Here is a 20,091-nt window from a genome sequence, read left to right as displayed (position 1 = left end):
AGCAATACTGTAATTTTTAGAACCCAAGTGTCTCAGAACTAACAGGAAATAAAAATACAGGAAATAAAAATACAGGAAAAAAGGCCTTTTTCTCAGGCTTATCTTAGAGCAATGTCAACGTCAGCAAATTGTTAACAAATTTTTGAAATTACTATAAGAAATTTCACACTTACAAAATACAAACAAACTATCACGGAAGTGCATATTTAACCTTGCAGTTAACATTAGAGTTCCCTAGTTCAACTCCCACTCTGGCTTCTGACTCCAACTTCTTACAAATGCAGATCCTGAGAGAGACCAGTGATGGCTCAACTGACTGCATTGCTACCACCATCCAGCAAGACTGGAAGTAGACTGACTTCCGGGCTCCTGGATCTGGGCTCCACCTGACCCCAGCCACTGCAGTCATTCAGGGGAGCAAACCAGCAAAAGCTTTCTCAATCTTCATTCCTCTGCCTCTCAAATAAATAGTAGTAAGTGTTGAAAGTACTACTAAAATTGTAAACAGTATTACACACATTTAATTTCACTGATTAAATATAAGGCTCAAACTATTTGTCATTTTTTTATCTTCCCTATGCTATTTTACTGTTGACTCCTGCAATCTTGACACTGAAATTTGTCCCTGGGGGGCCAGCGCAGTGGTATAGCAAGCTAATCCTTCACCAGTGGCACCAGCATCTCATATGGGTGCTGGTTCGTGTCTCAGCCATTCCACTTGTGATCCAGCTCCCTGCTAACAGCCTGGCAAGGCAGTAGAGGATGGACAACAACAAGGCCTTGAGCTCCTACATCCACGTAGGAGACCCACAAGAAGCACTCGGAACCCATCTTCAGTCCAGCCCACCTCTGGTTGTTGTGGCCATTTAGGAGCTGAACCAGAGGATGGGGGATTTATCTCTGCATCTTCCTTTCTGTTCATTTAACTTTTAAATAAAATAAGCATTTTTTTAAAAAAGAAATTTGTACATAACATTCTCCTTTACCCAATCCATAGCATGTATTCTGCAGAATAAACTTTGGCTAAGAGGTCATTAAATCAACTAACTATAGTCACAGACTCCTATCCATTGCTTTACTACTCAAATGCACACAGTGACTGCTTCTGGACCAAGGATCAAAAATGCAAGCTAGGAAGTAGTCAGAGTAGTCCAACAAGTAGTCAGAGGCCCAATTGCTTAAGCAATTGCCACCATGTCGTTAACAGAAAACTGGAGTCGGAGCTGGAGATGGAAAATGTCCCACCTACCTTAATGTGGGATGAGTGTGTGTTAACCACCAGGTTCAAGGTTGCCCCAAGGGCATCTGTGCTTTCTGGTTTTTTTTTTTTAATCACCAAAATCTATGTAAATACAAAAAAGTCCTCAACTGTTTCTCTGCAGTACAACCCCAGACTTGAATGTAATTATGATTATGAAGCTGATTCAGTGCAGTGAGTCATGCTTCCCTGACTCTGCCTATGGACTCCTTATCTCAAAGAAAATGCAAAAACATCTGACAAAATTGTCTCAAGATTTCTACAGGATGACACTATTAATTTAAATCAGAAGACACCTAATGTAACACAGCGCATTTTTAATGCTTTTATATGTCAGAAAATTGCAGGGGGAAAAAATCATACGCTAAGCCATTAGTCTTTCAGTGAATTTACCAATGGATCTCAGATGCTTATATCCATCAGTGCGCTAAACTGTTACATGTAAACTAAAGCAACTGCTCAAAACTATCAAACAACATAAATTAAAATGACCACCTCAGCAATATTTACCTGTTGCATCAAATTCGATTGGCTGGCATCGGCGGGTAGAAGACCAATCACATTTGAGGACTTGTCCTCCTTCTACAATCCCAGGCTGGGTGGTATTCGCTTTGGGAGCTCCCACCAGAAGAAACATCCTCCTATGACATAAAAAATAAGAAACATATATTTTTAAAATATATTATTTTATTGTATTAGAAAAGGCAGAGTTAGAGACAATTTTCCATCCACTAGTTCACTCTCCAAATGCCCTGAAAACCATGGCTGGGCCAGGCCAAAGGGAGAAGCTTTATGTAAGTCTCCCATGACAGTGGCAGGTCCCTGGGCCATCTTCCACTGCATTCCCAGGCATATCTGCAGGGAGCTGGACTGAAGTGGAGCAGCCAGGACATAAACCAGCATCCATAGGGCTGTCATCAAGGATGCCAGCATCAGGGATGGAGGTTTTACCCATAACACTACAACCCTGACCTAAAACAAGATTTTAAATGACATAAGGCATAAATAATAACTTACAATGTATGAGAAGCAATCATTCTTCCAACGTGATATACATTTGTTTAAAACTACTCTCCAGGGGCTGGCACTATAGCATTGTAAGCTAAGCTTCCACCTGCAGTACTGGCCTTATATATGGGCGCTGCTTTAAGTCTCAGCTGCTCCAGTTCTGATACAGCTCCGACTTTAAGGCCTGGGAGAGCAGTGGAAGATGGCTCAAGCCTTTGGGCCCTTGTGCCCACATGGGAGATGAGGAAGGGCTCCCGGTTTCTGGCCACAGTCCAGCTCAGCTGCAACCACCATGGCCATTTGGGAAGTAAACCAGCAGATAGAACAGACTCTCTCTACACCCTGCCTTCTCCTTTTGTAAACCTGCCTTTTGAGTAAGAATAAAATAAATCTCTAAACAAAAACTACTCATTGAGGATATAATTTCCTTATTTAATTGAAACTGTTTGACATGAATATATTATTATAATTATTCATCCTGTAACATTATAAAAAAATTTATACTGGTCAAGCTATATTTTATGCACAGTTTAGACTTTGTATAGAGAAACATATAGTGTACTATACATCACATATTTCAGTAAGATTGTTTTTAAAGTAGATGCTAGGAGCAGGCCTTAAGCATAACAATTAAACTTGCCACTTGGGACATCCATCTGCTAGTGCCTAGCTTGAGTCTCAGCTCCTGTACTTCCGATCCAACTTGCTTCTACTGTACACCAGAGCAAAGCAGCAGATGACGGCTCAAGTTCTTGTGTCTGCCAGCCACACGGGAGACTTGGACTGAGATCCAGGTTCCTGGCTTTGAGATATGGACTCCCAGCATTCGCCTGGCTCTATTCTGGTTATTATAGGCATTTGCGAAAAAACCAGTAATGGAAAATCTATGTCTCTCTCTCTGTTGCTTTGCCTTATAAATAAAATAAAAATAATTAAAATATATTAAAACATATAAAATATAAGCTAGAATGTATGTACGTGCATACCTATATGATACACACAGACACACATACGCTGGGTAGATTCAGGCAGTTTGGTTTTTGTGAAGAGTGTGTAGAATCACATGAGATCTGCTATGCCTTTTTTATACCCTGAATGCTTACGTGCCCTCAAAAAAACAAAAACTGAACAAGTAATTCTAAGTAAATGATTATAAGGTATAGTAATTCTAAATATTATCCTATGTCACTGGAAAAACTGTCTTGCTTTGGAGCTACTATATTTTATTATGCCATAGTGATTAATAATAATTTTTCTTCACAAGTACATTTCTGGTCAAAGATTAGGACTACCATTAAATTTCTCATTCCCAAAATAAAACACACTGAAGACAAAATCATTTGAGACCAAATTTTTAAGCACAAAGAGACCTTTTGTCTGGTTGCTTTCTACTTATTTATTTACAATAAAAGGGGTTGGGGGGAGGCAGTGCCATAATGTCACAAGCAGGCTAAACTTCCATTTGTGTTGCAGGCTTCCCAGACTGGTGCCAGTTCAAGTCCTAGCATCTCCACTTCTGATTCAGCTTTCTAATGGTGTGTCTGGGAAAGCAGTGGAGGATGGCAAGTGTACCTTAGGCCCCTGCACCTACCTGGGAGACCGGGGCAGACACATGGCTCCGAGCTTCAGACCCACCCTGCTCTGGTCTTAGAGCCATTTGGGGAGTGAATCAGTGCATAGATATCTGCCCCTCTCTCCTTAAAATATCTGCCTTTCAAATAAAAACAAATAAATTTTAGCAAAAGAAGACCTGAATTTATTATTTTCTCTACAGAGAGTATAGCACAGACACTAGATACCAAGAACTAACTAGCTTAGTTTCTGCTCTCATTAGAGTTTACATTCCTTTCGAGGCAAGGAAAGTAGCCAAAAAAGAAACAAACTGCTCAGTTACAAGTCTTATGAAGCAAGCAAAAAAGGGCTGAGAGAGATTACTTGCAAATAGACAAGGGAGGACCGCTTCCAATTAAGCACAAATTTCTCTAATGAACTGAGAGGCCAGACTTTCAAATAAAAGGAGCTTTCTTGAAGGAAAAGTATTTTTAAAGAATGGGGAAGAGAGATCTCTTTTAGATAAAGCAGTCAGGGAAATTATCTCCAAGGAACTCCCAAGTATACTAAGAGGAACATTAGCAGACCATTCCCTAGGAGTGTGTGAATGTTGATGGCGGCAAGTGAGATGAGGCAGAAGATGAAGAGGTGGAAGGCAGCCCTGTAGAACTCAGTCTCCAGGAGTCAGAAGGCACCCATGTGTGGCAGAAGCAAGACAGCAAGCAGGCAGATCACATCTGAGAGTATGGCAAAAGCAAGGTCATCAAGGGCCTCGTAGCAGTGGTAATCTGAGTTTTATGCCAAGATCCATTTAAAGTAAACATTGTGCCCTGTGGGAAAAGGGTGTGGGTCAAGCACAGGAACAGGATGGACAAAAGCAAGAGATCTGCATCGTTCTCAGGGAAAGATGAGAATGATCTGCAGCAGGAAGAGAAGAAAGAGGCGGGTGGAAAGATCTGGGACAAGACTAACTGGTGGCTTGAACAAGCCACAAAGGGAAGAGTAAAGGCTGCCAGGAGAACCCAGACAGCAGCAAGAAGCAGTCAGGCTACTTACAGAAAGAATAAGCTTGAATTCACTTCTGAGTGTGAGAGCTTAGATGTCTGTGTGACACCTGCGTGCAAGGTGGGACTCTTGAGATCAACCTGGGAGACGGCTGAATCAGGTTACAGAATGGTCGAGTTCACTAGGGACAAGCCATGCAAGAGAAACAAGGAGTGAGCTCTGAGGACTAGTGACATCTGAGACTCGGGAAAACAATCTAGGAGATAAAACCGTTCTTCTCAAGAAAGAGACTCCCTAGGTACTGGGACCTGTGGAAAGTCATGGAAAGCAAATTTGGAAGCAAACAATTCATCCAATTTCCCCTAAACCTCGATCCTTCCCACCCTGATAAGCCATGTAATCTTTTATTAAAAGAATAAAATTCATTTAAAAGAGACAGAGGGAACGGCATTGTGGTATAGTACATAAAGCCACTGCAAGCAATGCTGGCATCCATATGGGTTCATGTCCCAGCTGCACCACCCCTGCTAATGTGCCTGGGAAAAGCAGTGGAAGATGGCCCGAGTTTCTGGACTCCTGTCACCCATGCAGAGACCAGAAAAAGCACCTGGTTTCTGCCTGGTCTGACACTGGCCACTGTGGCTATCTGGAGAATGAACCAGCAAATGAAATAACTCTATCTCTGCCCTCTCTCTCTCTCAAAATCCAATAAAAAAAGTAATTCAATAAATCTTAACGAGTGGGGGCTTTGTTGGGGCATACTTGGCTGTCTCTGCCTACAGTGCCCACATCCCACATGAGCTACAGTTGAGTTCTAGCTGCTCTAATCCCTACCCAGCTTCCTGCTGATATGCCTGGGAAAGCAGCAGAGGATGACCTGAGTCCTGGGGTCCCTGCACCCATATGGAAGACCTGAAAGAAGCTCCTGACTCCTGGCTTCAAACTGGCCAAGCTTTGGCTGTTGTGGCCATTTGGAGAATGAATCAGAAGGAAAATCAGCCTCCTCTCCCTAACTCTGCTCCTCAAATAAAAATAAATATTTTTTAAAAGCAGGCTGAAACACAGAAAAAAGAAAAACACTATCATCATTATGACTCCATTTCTTTAAATACTGTCACATGAATCCTGGCAAAGGAAACATTTACAACTGTGAAGTGGTGAACAGACCTACATCTTAAATATAAAGTGCACTTATTTTAACTCAACATTGATAGGTCCTATAAAATCTCATCCAGACTAGATGAGACCTGGCTGTGTATGGACAGCGAGGTAGGAGTACTGTTTCATAACTGTACCCTAAAATTCACAATTCAAAATAAAAATGCTACTCTCAAACTCCACCCTGTTTAATAAAGGGTTTATGCAGTCATATTTGGAATTAATAAAACACCGATGCTGACTCTTGAGCATCGTAGCAAAATTATTTTGGGTAAGAAATCAACCTTTCATTCATCAAGAAGCTTTCTTATGGGGAAAGAGTAAGACTCAGTAAAAGAACCCCATGACCCACAAGTAAGAAACCAGCCCTTGTCAGTACAGCTCCCTTCATCTTTTCTAAATCAGGATTGATTTTAACATGGCTTAATCACTACATGCAACAGTTTAAGTTATAGTTCCGAAGTTTATATGCATGAATATGTAAATTAGAGATTTTTTTTCTTTCCAGTAGATCAAATATTTCACTACAGAAATCAGACTGACCGCCTTCAACTGAGTTCAATGATGTTTGAGCACATGCTGGAGAGAAAAAAATTTTCTGGGCAAACGTATTTTTCAAGGTCCCTGACAGTAACAAGGCCCAAGTCATTATTCTCCTAATAGCCCTAAGAAAGTGACAAAGCGGGCTGGACACAATAGCCTGGTGCTTAAATCCTCACCTTGAGGTGGGTCTCAGGACGGGGCGTCTCATGCCTGGATTCCGGACGGCCGCCATGGGCACATGGTGAGCCGTGACCGGTCCATCTGGGTTCCCAGTGCTGCTTCCTTGGGGTGAGTAGACGCGAGGGGGAGGCCTCTGGGACCGGCAGGTCCGGCACCAACCACCTCCCACATTGGGCGTGGAAGGGATTTGGGAGGGGCGCGACCTTAGGCCTGGGACATTAAACCTCCAGCGCGCCGATCCTGGCAGCAGGTGGGTCTCAGGACAGGGGCGTCTCATGCCGGATTCCCGGACGGCCGCCATGGCACTATGTGAGCCGTTGTCCGGCGGCCAGTGCGCCATTGCCCAGGCTCCGCCTACTGGCCGCCGGCTGAGCTCTGGCGATTTGGTTCTTTCAGTCCTGCTTAATTAGCTCCAGGTTGAAACACATTGTGAATTCTCGACCTGAAACAGGCAGTAAACTCTTTCTTTGTAAAAGTATGTAATCACTAAAAATGGCTGGCCACCAAATACCGTCCCCATGCAGGAAGCTTGGGCTTGGGGCTGTCCTGCAAAAGTAGCTCCAAAGCTTGCTAATGTTTCAACTGTTGGGGAACATCGTCGATCTGGTACGAAGGAGCAAACCTAACCCACAAGCAAAACAAGAAACCAGAGGAGCAAAAGTCTGTGCCAAGCTAGCTCTTATACCTCTGGTACAGTCAGGAGCCAAGGGACACAAACCACCGTGTCTAAGGCAGAGTCGGACAGTGAGGAGCTGTGCTACGCCGAGTCAGAGCAACCACTGGCATGCGAGTGATTTATCGCTGGGAAACAGACCCGTCGGGGAGCAAAAGGGCCAACCTAGCAGGGCTGAGTTCCCACATAAAGAGGCACGTGGCCTGGAAGGGGGCTGCGTTCTGATCTGGAATACAGTTGGTATCTCCCCTTGGCACAAGTGTGGACTGGGATTGTGATGCACCGAACCGGCTGGACCCGACTCCCCCTGGTGTATTCTGGAAGGACATGGCAGAAGTGTGATAGACAAAGCAAGGACCTCAAACCCCTACTGAGCCCATGTGTGAGCATAGTAGGTATGGACAAGCCATGCTGGGCTTGAACAACCAACAGCAGAACCAGCATTGGGTGGAAGGCCAGTCAGGAAAAGCCACAGATCCTGCTTATGACAGGAGGTGGACTGAGTAGGATTGGCTCATTGGACCCACTGGTAATCGTGTAACCTGGCATTGGGAGAGGTTCTTGAAGGAGAGCCTGGCAACTCCCTCTGGCAGGCACACAGACCCCCGCAGTCAGCGCAAGAAACATGAAAGGAAACAGCCCAGAACAGGCATGGAAGCTACCCACAGGCATACACTTGCAGACGAAGGGGCCAAGACCAGGCCTGAATAGTCCACGTCATTCCACTGGCAAATTCCAGGGCCCAGTGTGGGTCAACCTAGGTTCGTCCTGCAACAACGACTAGTGCACAATAGGGAATGCCGAGGTGAGGTTGCCTTTACCGGAGGGACCGCAGCGCCCAACCAGCCTGAGAACAAGAAATGAATTAGGCAGAAGCCAGCAGGGAATAAGGGAGGGTTCTTTGCTGACAGCTACTCCCGCTGGAGAGCATGGGACTGGAAGGGCAGAACCAACAGGCAGATCTACCACACCTGTGCGCCGCAAGTGTACTAGATCAGTGGAAAAGCCGGGCTCGTTATTATTCCTACTGTTGCAACCAGAAATTAAAGTGGCGAGGTTTTGTTTGGGCAGCTGGAATCTGGAGTGGGAGAGGCCCCTGGGATGGTAATAGATGGGCTCATCCCTCTTGGTTTACCTCCTTCCCTGGAGGACATAAAACTAAACAGTGGCTGTGTGGAATTGGGTGTGGGCAGAATGATTACAGCAACACTTACTGGGCAAACCAGGTAGGGCGGTCCAGGAGGGGGTTATTGTGGGACGCTCAAACCTAGGCTGCAGCTCCCACTGGTTTAGGTGAGGCCAAATATTTGCGGGCAGAACCAGCTGGAACTGCAACACCCATTGGTTCCAGTGGAAGTCGGGAGGTGAAAAACAGAACCAACCCAGCAAATACAACCACCAGCTGATTGGAGCATGGACAGTGCCTGCCCTGTACTTGTTAGCACATATCAAGAAGTTTCTCTTTGGAACTAAATGCTGGACTCAGAACCCAAACGAAGAAAAGAGAGAAGACAGAACCTGTTCAACCAACCATCTCAGCTATGAGAAGACTATGTTCAATCAGTGGATTTTACAAAGACCTCATAGTGATTGGAGTGGCGAGATTGACAGCGATTCATAACTGTTGCAACATCAAACCACTCGAGCAAGAACCTCAGAGCATGCCCTACACCCGGATTGGTGAGGGAGGAAATTGGTATGCCATCTTCCCTTAATAATACCCCCCTTTAAACATGAAGGTAACAATATGGAAAACATACTAGTATTATCCACTTTCCTGTAGCCCTTGAACCTTCTTACTCTAACTAAGTATGTAAAGAATATAAAAATAAATTATATTTAAAAAAAAAAAAAAAAAAATCCTCACCTTGAATGCACAAGGATCCCATGTGGGCACCAGCTCATGTTCCAGCTGCTCCACTTCCCATCCAGCTCCCTGCTTGTGGCCTGGGAGGTCAACGAAAGATGGCCCAAGGCCTTGGGACCCTGAACCCATGTGGGGGATGCAGAAGAGGCTCCTGGCTCCTGACTCTAGACTAGCTCAGCTCTGACCATTAAGACCACTTGGGTGAATGAACCAGCTGATGAAGATCTTTCTGTCTCTCCTTTTCTCTGTAAATTTGCCTTTCCAATAGAAACAAATAAATCTTTGGAAAAAAAAGAAAAAAGGAAAGTGATAAAGTATAGGTAAATAAGGAATCCTAGCATTATAAAAGCTATAGATTCCAACGGCTCACACTAGGAGTATGTTAGCCAAAATCTCACTCCTGGACTGTCATTATGTAACACATTACAGAACACTGTATAATTTATTGTCAAAAAACTGTCCTATTTTATGATAAATGGCTTCTTTGAGCATAGGGGACTCTAATTAATCTTTATGCCTTCCATGTATGATAATTCAAGGCAAGTTTCTAACTTGACAGAATGGTAAATAAATCCAGTAGCTACAGGTCTCAACTTTAAACTAGCCACATATAGAAACCATTTTCACTACACCCAACCACTCTAGAATTCAGAAACCATCTTCTACTAAAACATTCAATTATTTAAATTGTCTTTAAAAACAATTTCCCTATGTAACATCTCTACTTGGTTTCAAATTTCACACCCTCCCTAACTTGACACTGTAAGACAGAGAGGGCTGGAAAGTTAAGAGGGACAGCCTTTAACACAAGAAAAAAGACATGAGGCGAGGTCCCTGAATGAAAAGGGCACTCTATTGGTAGTGCATAGCTTGAGACCCTGGGGCAAGAAGGGGACAAGACAGAGGTTTTTCATCACACCATTGGCACATGATGGGTATGAAATGATGGCAATTAGATGTACTAACATGGATGTTCATCAAGTTCTCCTAAGCATGCCTTCATACGCAGCCTTATGCATTGCTGAAATGCCACAGAAATGGTGGAAAAATATAAAAGGAATGTACTGGCTTAGAGGAGGCTAAAGAATAAAGTTATTTATCCAAAAGGGCATCATGATATTTAAGTTAATTTTAAGAAATGTATCTTTTTAAGAGAGCAAAATGAGAAGATGGAAAAAGTAAATTCACAGGCATAGACATAAGATTAAAGTCTTAAAAGGGAGTCACACAGTGAAAAGAATAAATATTTGCATAAAGGATGGTAAAATATGCTATGTAAAAAATTAAGCAGCATAAAAAGCAACAAACTGTGAAAAACAAAAGCCTATTAATGAAATGCTTATAAAAATGAACAGTGGTTATTTCAAGCCTTTTAACAATGTCTACAACAGCTTAATTTGGGTAAGAGAAGTGACAGCAGAAAAATACAAGGTTTGCAATATAAACAACACTGTCTAAAGCAAGCAACTGGAATCTAAACATTACATGCATAATAAATGAACTGAAAGGGTCATTTTAGACCTCTCCACTGAACAGAAACAGCAGTGCCCACTGTAACTACTCTACAAAAAATTATTCTAAAGGTTGTACAGAGGATAAAAAATTTGAAAATCTGAAAGCATCAGGAAAGTACTATTTGATGGTATTGGAACCGAAAACAATTAACATAATTAATAAACTTTTCCCTAGCAAAGTAGGAAATATAAAACATAAAGTCTATTTTATCAGTTTTCTTAAAGGGCCATTAATATGGTCAAGTCAGGAACTAAGAAGAAGGAGGAAGAAGGTAGGAAAGATGGCTTGCTACATTATCTCACAGCGATGGACAGCTTCAGGGTACACACAGGGTTCCACATGCTCTCACTTAACGAAAGTCTAAAACTGAACAACTTAAGTTTTGTGTGTTTGCAACTTGCCCCTCATATACTCCAATCCTCTCCAAAGACACTGGAAAGCAGAGGAGGACGGCCCAAGAGCTGGGACCCCTGCTACCAACCAGCGAGATCCTGGATGGACTTCCAGGCTCCTGGGTTTGGGCTGACCAAGATGTGGTCATTGCAGCCTTTTATTAAAAACTAAGATAGAAAATGAAACACCACTGTCCCTCTTCTTCTCCCTCCCCTTCTCTCCTCCTCTCTATATTGCTATAACACTGTGCTTCAACAAGTCTTCTCAAAAGAATGTTGTTAGGATCCCCATCGTCACCACTCTTTCCAGATGTGATACCCGCATTAAATGAGACTTCAGATTTAAGGTTTCCATCCACAGACTATTAATATTTAGCCACAAAGTGTTAAAAATATAAGGTGGGGAGGACAGAAAACCAATGGAGAAAGACGAGCTGTAGCAGTGAGAATGATACACTGGGAGGGAAGGAGACAGGAGGAAAGGAGGGAGGAAGGACCAGAGATGGGAAGGAGAGAAAAAGGAACAAGGGAGGCAGAGATCCGAAGCGGAAGAAGGAGAGAGGAGCCGAGGAACCAACCTCTGGGATGCCCTTTGGATGCACTTCCTATCCTCAGTGTACTGAGGGCAGTTCCTTCAGGGAATGTGACCTTGACTACCAAGAAGGGGCAGGCTGCCAAACAATGACAAGTACATTTTTCAAACCCTCCAAATGAACTAAGTTATTTGGCTGCTTTGAGCACTGACCTTTCCAAGATAAAGCATGTTTAACATAGTTAGCAGATTCTGGGTGGACCAAAGAGCCTTCACCAAAAGAAATTTGTGAGAAATTATTATGCATGAGAAGAGAAAGAAATATGGTGTTGGGTGTTATTTCACAGCTGTAATTCCAGTTTCCGATTTACTTTTCATTTAAAAAACTGTGTGACACAGCAAACAATTAGATGATATAAAACAGAAACAGCAACTACACATTCCATGGATTTTCCCTTTTTCTGTAATGTCCTATCTGCCTACGGCCTTAATTGGGAGTCATCCACATAGAACCTGCTTTCTAAAATTTACAGTCTGTGCATGAAAATTATTTATCATGGGGAAAATCAAATATAACTAGTTCATAAAAGCAAATTGAAGACACTTAAAGTGCTATGGCAGTAACTTCAATAGTGAGGAGGCAAAGGGGATCCAAAAATTTAAATATGTTGCAGTTTGGGAGAGAGAGAGAGGGGGGCCCAAATCTGAGTTAGCAATTTGGATGTTCTCTCTGACAAGAGAAGCATTATGGAAAGGGAGAGGGGGAGGGAGGGGGCAGGATTCTAGCAGCAGAAAGCACAGTACCAAAAAGGATATTTCAAAAAAAAAAAAAAAAAACAGATATTTTCAGGTCTCAACTAAAATGATGAAATGGGGAGTCAGGGGGGAAGATGTGGTTGTCCAGGTGCCAGCTGTGATGACTGTGGCTGATAAGGTGGTTGATCTGAGAAATGAAGGTGGATACAAAAAAAAAACCTAAACAAGGAAGGATTTCTAGGACTTTCTGCCTGGTGACTAATCTCTGACTAATATTAGAGGAGAGCAGGAGGAGAAAAGAAAAATAGAAAATGAGAGGGAGGAATATGAAATTATTTCCAGAGCAACAGAAAAAAAGAAAAGAAAGAAACATTGGTAGTGTTAATGGGAACAAAGGTACATCTAACAGTAACGGATGTAAGCGTTCTTTTATTAAAATGAGCTAAGAAGTCAAAGGAATTTAAGCTAGAGCTCTGCTGGTAAATCTACGATGCAGCCAGGGAATCAATTTGACTGCGAAACTTCACAGGTGTTACCACAGGAGGGCTGAGAGTTCCCGACAATTTTGGAGGCACATTGACCCCCCACGTGTCCTTGGGAGTCACACAAACACACAGGAGCTGTAAAGAACGTTCCGTTTATGACTAACAAAAGGCAAACTGTAGCACAGCCCAGTTTGGGTTCCCTGCTGCTCCACTTTGGGTGCAGCTCCTAGCTAGTGCAGCTGGGTTAGCAGTGCACCCAAGTGGGAGACCTGCAATAAGCTGCTGGCTCCTGACGCCTGGCTGGCCCGGCTGCAGACGCTGAGGCCTTTTCGGAAATAAACAGCAGAGGAGAATCGATATTTCCCTCCCTCTCTCCCTCTCCCTCTCTCCCTTCCTCACTGCTTCCTTCCCTCCCTAACCCTTCATCTCAAATACAAACCTTAATCTTAGGGAGGAAAAAAAAAAAAAGAACGTAAACCCACTGTTCCTCATAATAGTATTATTTTAAAATAAGCAAATAAAATGAGAACTATATCCTGCAACATTTGGCATTTGAAGATTAAACAAAGAAGGTGGTCCAAGCAATTGTTTTCTTCTTAAAATGTCAACATTTGGGGACAGACATTTGTTGTAGTGAAGAAGATGTTGTGTGGGACACCAAATACCAAAGCAGAATGCCTGGATTCAAATCCTAGCTCTGGCACCCAACTGCAGCTTCCTGCTAATGCAGGGAAAGATGGGTCAAGTAACTGGGTCCCTGACACACATATAGGAAACCCAGGTCCGGTTCTTATCTCCCGGTCTGCCCAGAAAATGAACCAAGAGATAGATTTCTTTCTCTCCCTTCCAAATAAATAAATATATCAGTATTTGAGTGTAAAAAGGAGGAGGGTATGAATTTCAAAGTATCCTCAGGTCCTTTCCCTGCTCTCTCAAGTTCTAACCCAGCCTCAATTTCCTTAACTGCTTCCCCCTAGTTGTTCGGTGGTTTGTGCTACAGAATGAATTGAGATATAAGCAAAAGAACAGTATGAATTATAAAAACAGGTTGATGTTGTGACACAGAGATTAGCCCTCATCAGCATCCCATAAAAGCCTCTGCTATCCAGCTCCCTGCTGATGTACCGGGAAAAGGAGTAGATGAACCAAGTACCTGGGCACCTCCCCACCATGTGGGAGATGGGGAAGGTGTTCCAGGCTCCTGAATTCAGCCTCGCCCAGACCTGACTGCCACAGCCATTTGGGAAGTGGACTAGCAGACAGAAGATCTCTGTCCTCCTCTAATTCTGCCTTTCAAACAAATAAAAAATCTTTTAAAAGTTTTATTAATATAAGATACTGTTTTATGGTTAAATCTGACATACAATTTCACATTTCTCAATTTTATTTCCACAAGAAAACATGACTTGAATTTTCGGCCTTCATACACTCTTTACATTGTATGCACCTTTACAAATATGCTCACCATAAATTAATATTTGCAGAAAAATATGAAATGCTATTTTCATTTTTCAGGGCTTAAAGCACTTCGCTTCAAACCTAAGACAGGTCTGAAGAAATCGAGAGGGGACACCCTTACATTTTTCCCTTATTACTTTATCTTTCTTTCTGCCTACAAAACATTTATTTATTCATTTTCACAACCAACAAAAACAGATAAACACAATAATTTTCTAGAATGAAAAGCAAATGAGAACTCAAAGCAACTCTACAGCCCATATTATGTGGTCACCTAAAGGGGAAGACACAGCAGGAAGAGATTTCATAACCATTATTTCCTCTATAATCTCTTCCTCAAAAGAAAAGAACTCTGGGCCTGGCAAGATTGTGCAGTGGTTAAAGTCCTCGCCTTGCATGCCCCGAGATCCCATATGAGCGCAGGTTCTAATCCCAGAGGCCCTGTTTCCATCCAGCTCCCTGCTTGTGGCCTGAGAAAGCAGTTGAGGACAGCCCAAAGCAATGGGACCCTGCACCCATGTGGGAGACCTGGAAGAAGCTCCTGGCTCCTGGCTTCGGATTGGCTCAGCTCCAGCCATTGCAGCCACTTGGGGAGTGAATCATTCGAGGGAAAATTTTCCTCTCTGTCTCTCCTCCTCCTCTCTCTCTGTATATGTGACTTTCCAATAAAAATAATAAATCATGAAAAAAAGAAAATAACTCTAATTAATAATTTTATACTATATGGGGTTTTTTTCCTCTTAAGAAAATTATGATAACAGCAGACAGCAAGAACCACCATAAATCCAGCTGGTAATATTGTCAATAATATTCTTTGGACTCAATGTCTGTTAAATTTAAGTACTCTTAACAAAATTCAGAATAATTTTATGGTAGTTTTTGTTTAAGCACAAAAGTTCCATAAGTATAAGCCTTGGACAAATATTTTGTACATGTATGGATGTATGCATCCATGTACTGTACATAGCCATGCTGGAAACAATCTCTGTTGGCTTCCCCTGGGGTTATACGCAGGATTCCCTAGTTACTAACAAAACATTCAATTCTACCACTGAAAGCCATGGACGCCACCATGAAAACACATCAGGCCGGTGTGTTCAATGATCCCAAGCACTACTGAAGGGCTACAATCAGACCTTAGAATCAGGAACCACAGTTCAATATGATTGCATTTTCCATGGTTAAAACACTTAAAAGTCCATCAGCTTGTCAGATAACTTCAAAGCGTGGCAGCACAATCATGCTAACTTAACAAAAGATACTTTACGCATGATTAATATACCTGTTTAAGTTCCTTTTAAAGGAAACATATGGATAAAACTAACATGAATGTTCTGTCCTATAAAGAAACAAAATGAGAAAATATTGAAGAAAAACAATTTTAATAAGGCCGGCTTAAATGATTAGTTCAGATGTGAAGGTGGCAAACGCCTCCTACAAGGAATGATTATTTTTATCCCTTTGAAAAATCCATGTTTAGATTTCCCAGAACAGGAAGCACTTGTTGGTAGCCACAAACTGAACTTGCTACCAAACACAAACCAAAACACATACAAGCCGGGTTTGTGCACTAATCACATACAATGTATATGCTGTTGTAAAGGCTGTGGCAACATCCTGAAAAATGCTGAGAGTAAATCCTGCTGAATAAAACAGAAAAACATTTAGTGCACTGTCAACTTAATCACACATGTTTTAGGAAGATGGTCCTACTCAAGTAAGTACTGACCATGAAAATCCCACTTCAAAAAAAATAATAATAAAGAATGTCATCTATAAGCAACATGTAGTTTGGGGCTGGCATTGCAGCAAGGTAAGTAAGCCTGTGGTCTGGAGAGCCAGCCTCCCACAAGGACACTAGTTCCAATCCTGGCTGCTCCCCTAATCCAGGTCCCTACTAATGCACGTGGGTAGCAGTGGAGGGTGGCTCTAGTGGCTTCCCTCTGGTCCCGCCCTGAGATCCTCACTCTTTGGGGGAGTTGACTTGGTGATGAAGATTCTCTCCCTCCTTCTTTGATCCTCCTCCTGTCTCCTCTCCCTCTTCCCCCTTTTCCCCTCTCTCCCTCGTGTAACTCTTCCAAAGAAATAAATTTTTTCTAAGTTCTGAATTTAGACATAACCCTGAGAAGAGCTTCTCTCTTGAAAGGAAGATTTAAACATCATAAAACATCCAGGGAGTACTCATTAAATCAGAATTTCTAAAGAGAGCGTGGGGGTGGGGCGGCGAGAATGATGTCAGCGCTCAGCAAAGTCAGAAGCAACTTTCAATCCAAAAATGACAATAACTCGAAAACCATGCTGCTCTTGGCAACACCAAGAGTGGGCCACTGGAAGACCTGAGTTTTTACATTTTGCACATGCAAACGAACTGCACTGACTGAAAACTCGGGAAAATAAACAAGTAAGAAAGAAGCCTGTTCTTTCTGAACAATAACTTAAATAGTGCATCCCTATAAAAACAGCGGATGACACATTCATCTGTTCAACTTTAAACGCTCCAGGGTCTGCCGGCGATAAGATAATGTGAATGCACTTCAATAACAGATTCATTTTAGTGTGGGAAACGAGAGGAAGCAAAAATAGGGAAGGATTCGTTTAGGGACAGCGAGGAGGACGGGGCGTTGTGCCTGGGAAGCCTAATAAAGCTCCCTGGTCCTGGAGGAGTTAGATGAACCGCTGGGAGATGAAACGGACCCTGAGCCTCGGCGCGCAGTCAAGCAGAACCAGCCTTTGTTGATTCCCACCGGGCACCATTCCGAAACACAGGTTTGCTCCAGAGCTCTCCCTCCGCTCCCCAACCAAGTGTAAGAGGTGGGGAGCGGCCAGGAACTGAGTGGGTGGTGGCCACCTAGGAGTTCATCTTCCTCGCATATTTCATCCAGCCAGGAGATAACTCATCGCGGGGGTGGGCAGAGTGGGACAGAGAGACACTGGGATCTCCCCAAGACCAAGCCCGGGGTGCGGCGGAGGGGGATGGGGGCGGGAGGGAGGTGGAAGAGAACACAGGGTGGGTGAGCGCGGTGGGGGAGGGGGCCGGCTCGCGGTCCAAGTGCGGTCACTTACGAAGACGCGCTGGGCACGAAAAAGTCCACTGCGAAGCCGAAGTAACTTCCCTCGGGGCCAGCGTACTCGGCAGGACTGTCTACGTCTAGGTTGAAGGCATCACAGAGAGGTAGCAGGAGCCCGGGGAGAAGCAGCAGCAGGAGGTAGCGGCGAGGGCGAAGACGCAGCCGCGGCGGCGGGGAAGCCATCGCCCAAGTGCGCCCGGGGTGCGGAGCCCGGAGCGGCGGCCACCCTTCCCGAGGCGCACGGTGCCCGCGGCCCGCCGCCTGTGCGCGCCTCAACTTGTCAGCCGCTCGCTTCCCGGCTAGCCCGCCACGGCGCCTGGATGGGGCGGGCGGGCTGAGCTTCCGAGCGGCCGCTGGGCAAGCGGGGTGCTGGGCGCGCGAGGAGGGTACGAGACCGCGCGGGCGGCCCGGCCTCCCTCCCGCTTGGCCGCTCCGCGCTCGGGCTGGGGACTGCTGCGCACAGCGCCGCACCTCTGGCCTGGGAGCCCCAGCCGGCAGTGGGAGGAGGAGGAGGAGCCGGCCGGGAGGCTGAGCCGCCCAGCCCGAGGAGGAAGTGGGGGCGGAGAGTTGTCCTCCGGCTGGGGAAAGCTCAGCGCACTTCCGTGCTCTCCCTCGCTGCCTGTCCCAAGCCTGGGGCGCCTTGTGCTGGGGCCCCAGACCCTCGGAGCCGGTGCGGGCCACAGGTCTGCGACACGGGGACCTTGCTTCGAGGCCCGCGAGTTGAAGAGCGGCCAAGATCTACTTTCTAAACCTTACCCGACAGGACATTCCACCTAACCCTGGCCGTGCCAGAAACCTCCCTGGGATTTTGGTTTCAAAGCGCAGAGAGCTTGATCCGCTTCTCCTGCATCTGCTCCTGAGCTTGGCTGACTCGCCAAGGAAACTATAATTAATGGTCGTTCTCCTCCCCTACTCCACCCCACACACCAGCACCACCAAAATTACCAACTTCCCGCATGCTGGCCTGGTGGAGCCTCTTCCGAGAAAGATGTGTGAGAGCTGAACTTCACAGTCCCAGCAAAGCTTTGGCGAGGCAAAGATGGGCAACAGCAACTTGAAATCAAGTCCAAATGGCTAATTTTTTTTCATAAGTCGTGGGTTGCCAGTCGGGGTGGTAGAACTAAGGGGAAATTACCAAACTGAATTTAGGCAGTCTTAGGTAGATAAGTCTAAGAGCTAGAAAAGGAAATAGGCGTCATCAACATCAAAATAATGGTTGGGGGGGGAGAGGTTCCCCTGTATTTCCAATGCCTGGCAACTTGCCAAGCAGAGACTAAGCTGTCAATAAAATGTTCATTGAATGAATGGCAGAAGAAACGATGAGTAAACAGAATTGATCTTCCCATGGGATATATCATATGCTAAAGAATTTGGTGAATGGAATAAAATATAATCCACTAAATAGATCTTTAACACTTAAAAGTAATGCAAGGGTAATTGTGGTCTGGTTTCCCAAAATAGCTATTAAAATTCAGGCACAATATACATTACCCTTATTGCTAAATAATCCTCCAAGAAATGTGTGCATAAATTGACATGAAGCCTAACAGTAGAATTATAATACCTAGCTATAATAAATAATTTTATTTTCCAATTTGTGAAAAAGAAGAAACACAAGAAACCATTGGTTCTAGACCATATGCCTTAAAGTTATTAATGGAGATAGGAAATCCTGCAGAGCACTTGCACATAAATACAAATACCACATTCCCCTCTCTGTGTCCCTACTGCATCAAGGATGCCATGGACAAGAGTATGATTGCTGAAAGCCAGAGAATTTTTTTATATCTGAAAGCATGAGAATCAACCTGCCTCAGGCAGTTGGCAAAATAAATAAATAAATAAATAAACAAATAACAGTGTGACCTGATAACAGGGAACAGGATAGCCTATGCCTGAATCTTGAGTTCAGACACAGCTGCTCTGAAAGACTGAGGTCACTCTTTGTGGACAATGGTCTGGAAGTGGGTAGAAATCCAAGACCAAGGCCAAAGCCTGTGGGTGAGGGTCCACAGCTCGGTGAGAGTTCAAGGTCACAGGACTATGTGCTTTAAGATATCCTTGAGACAATCACGTACTGACTTCTGTTCTTGGGTCACACTGTTGCCTCCTGACTGTAAAGCCTGGTTAACATCAATATGGGACATGGCTATCAACGTTTGTGCCACATCAACTCCTGTAATTTGACTACCTGAGCAGTTCAATAGAGAACGGACAGAGACCCTTCTTGGTGGACGTCAGAGAAGGAAAGGGGCTTCCGCATAGCGAACCACTGTCATAGTCTTTAGCTTGTGTCTTTTTCATTTCTTATTTTCTGAAATGCACATCAACTCCTCTATGACCCATTCATGCCACACTGGTACATAGCCGGGCTGCCTGTACCTCGTAGCCAACTCACGTGGAAATCCATTCAGGGAAAGAGGACAGTAAATGTGAAGTCTGGCTGAATTCAGTAAGCGTCCATGGCTTAGCTCCTCATTCCAGGACAGAGGTCCTACCAGTGGAGGGAAGGAAGAAACATGGCGAGAGTAGGAAAGGGAAGAAGTCAAAGGAATGGCAGCCCACGGGCCCCCATGTGAGCCAGCTGAGCACCACATCCCAAGCAGGTCTGCAAACAGCTGCTAACAGCACTTATTCTTCAT

The 20,091-nt window shown here is 44.2% G+C and overlaps 1 protein-coding gene across 3 annotated transcripts in view; it reads right to left on the bottom strand.

The window, feature by feature from the left end:
- ITGAV (integrin subunit alpha V) overlaps positions 1–17,901 on the bottom strand; it is a 96,550-nt gene extending 78,649 nt beyond the window's left edge. For 2 of the 3 annotated variants that reach the window (XM_040971829.1, XM_040971832.1), the window contains exons 1-2: positions 17,445–17,901; positions 1,769–1,899 (exon numbers count right to left, since the gene is read on the bottom strand). In XM_040971829.1, coding sequence (XP_040827763.1) covers positions 1,769–1,899; positions 17,445–17,632 — 319 coding nt within the window. In that variant the 5' untranslated portion in view covers positions 17,633–17,901. The remainder of the gene's footprint in view (positions 1–1,768; positions 1,900–17,444) is intronic. The other variant, XM_040971831.1, reaches the window with a different exon arrangement.
- Positions 17,902–20,091: the final 2,190 nt, after the last annotated feature.

This window comes from Ochotona curzoniae, unplaced genomic scaffold, assembly GCF_017591425.1.
Source record: "Ochotona curzoniae isolate NIBS_2020 unplaced genomic scaffold, NIBS_Ocur_1.0 contig_2210, whole genome shotgun sequence".
Lineage (NCBI taxonomy): Eukaryota > Metazoa > Chordata > Mammalia > Lagomorpha > Ochotonidae > Ochotona > Ochotona curzoniae.
Note: the sequence above shows the minus strand (reverse complement) of the source record. Positions and strands in the feature narration are given on the sequence as shown.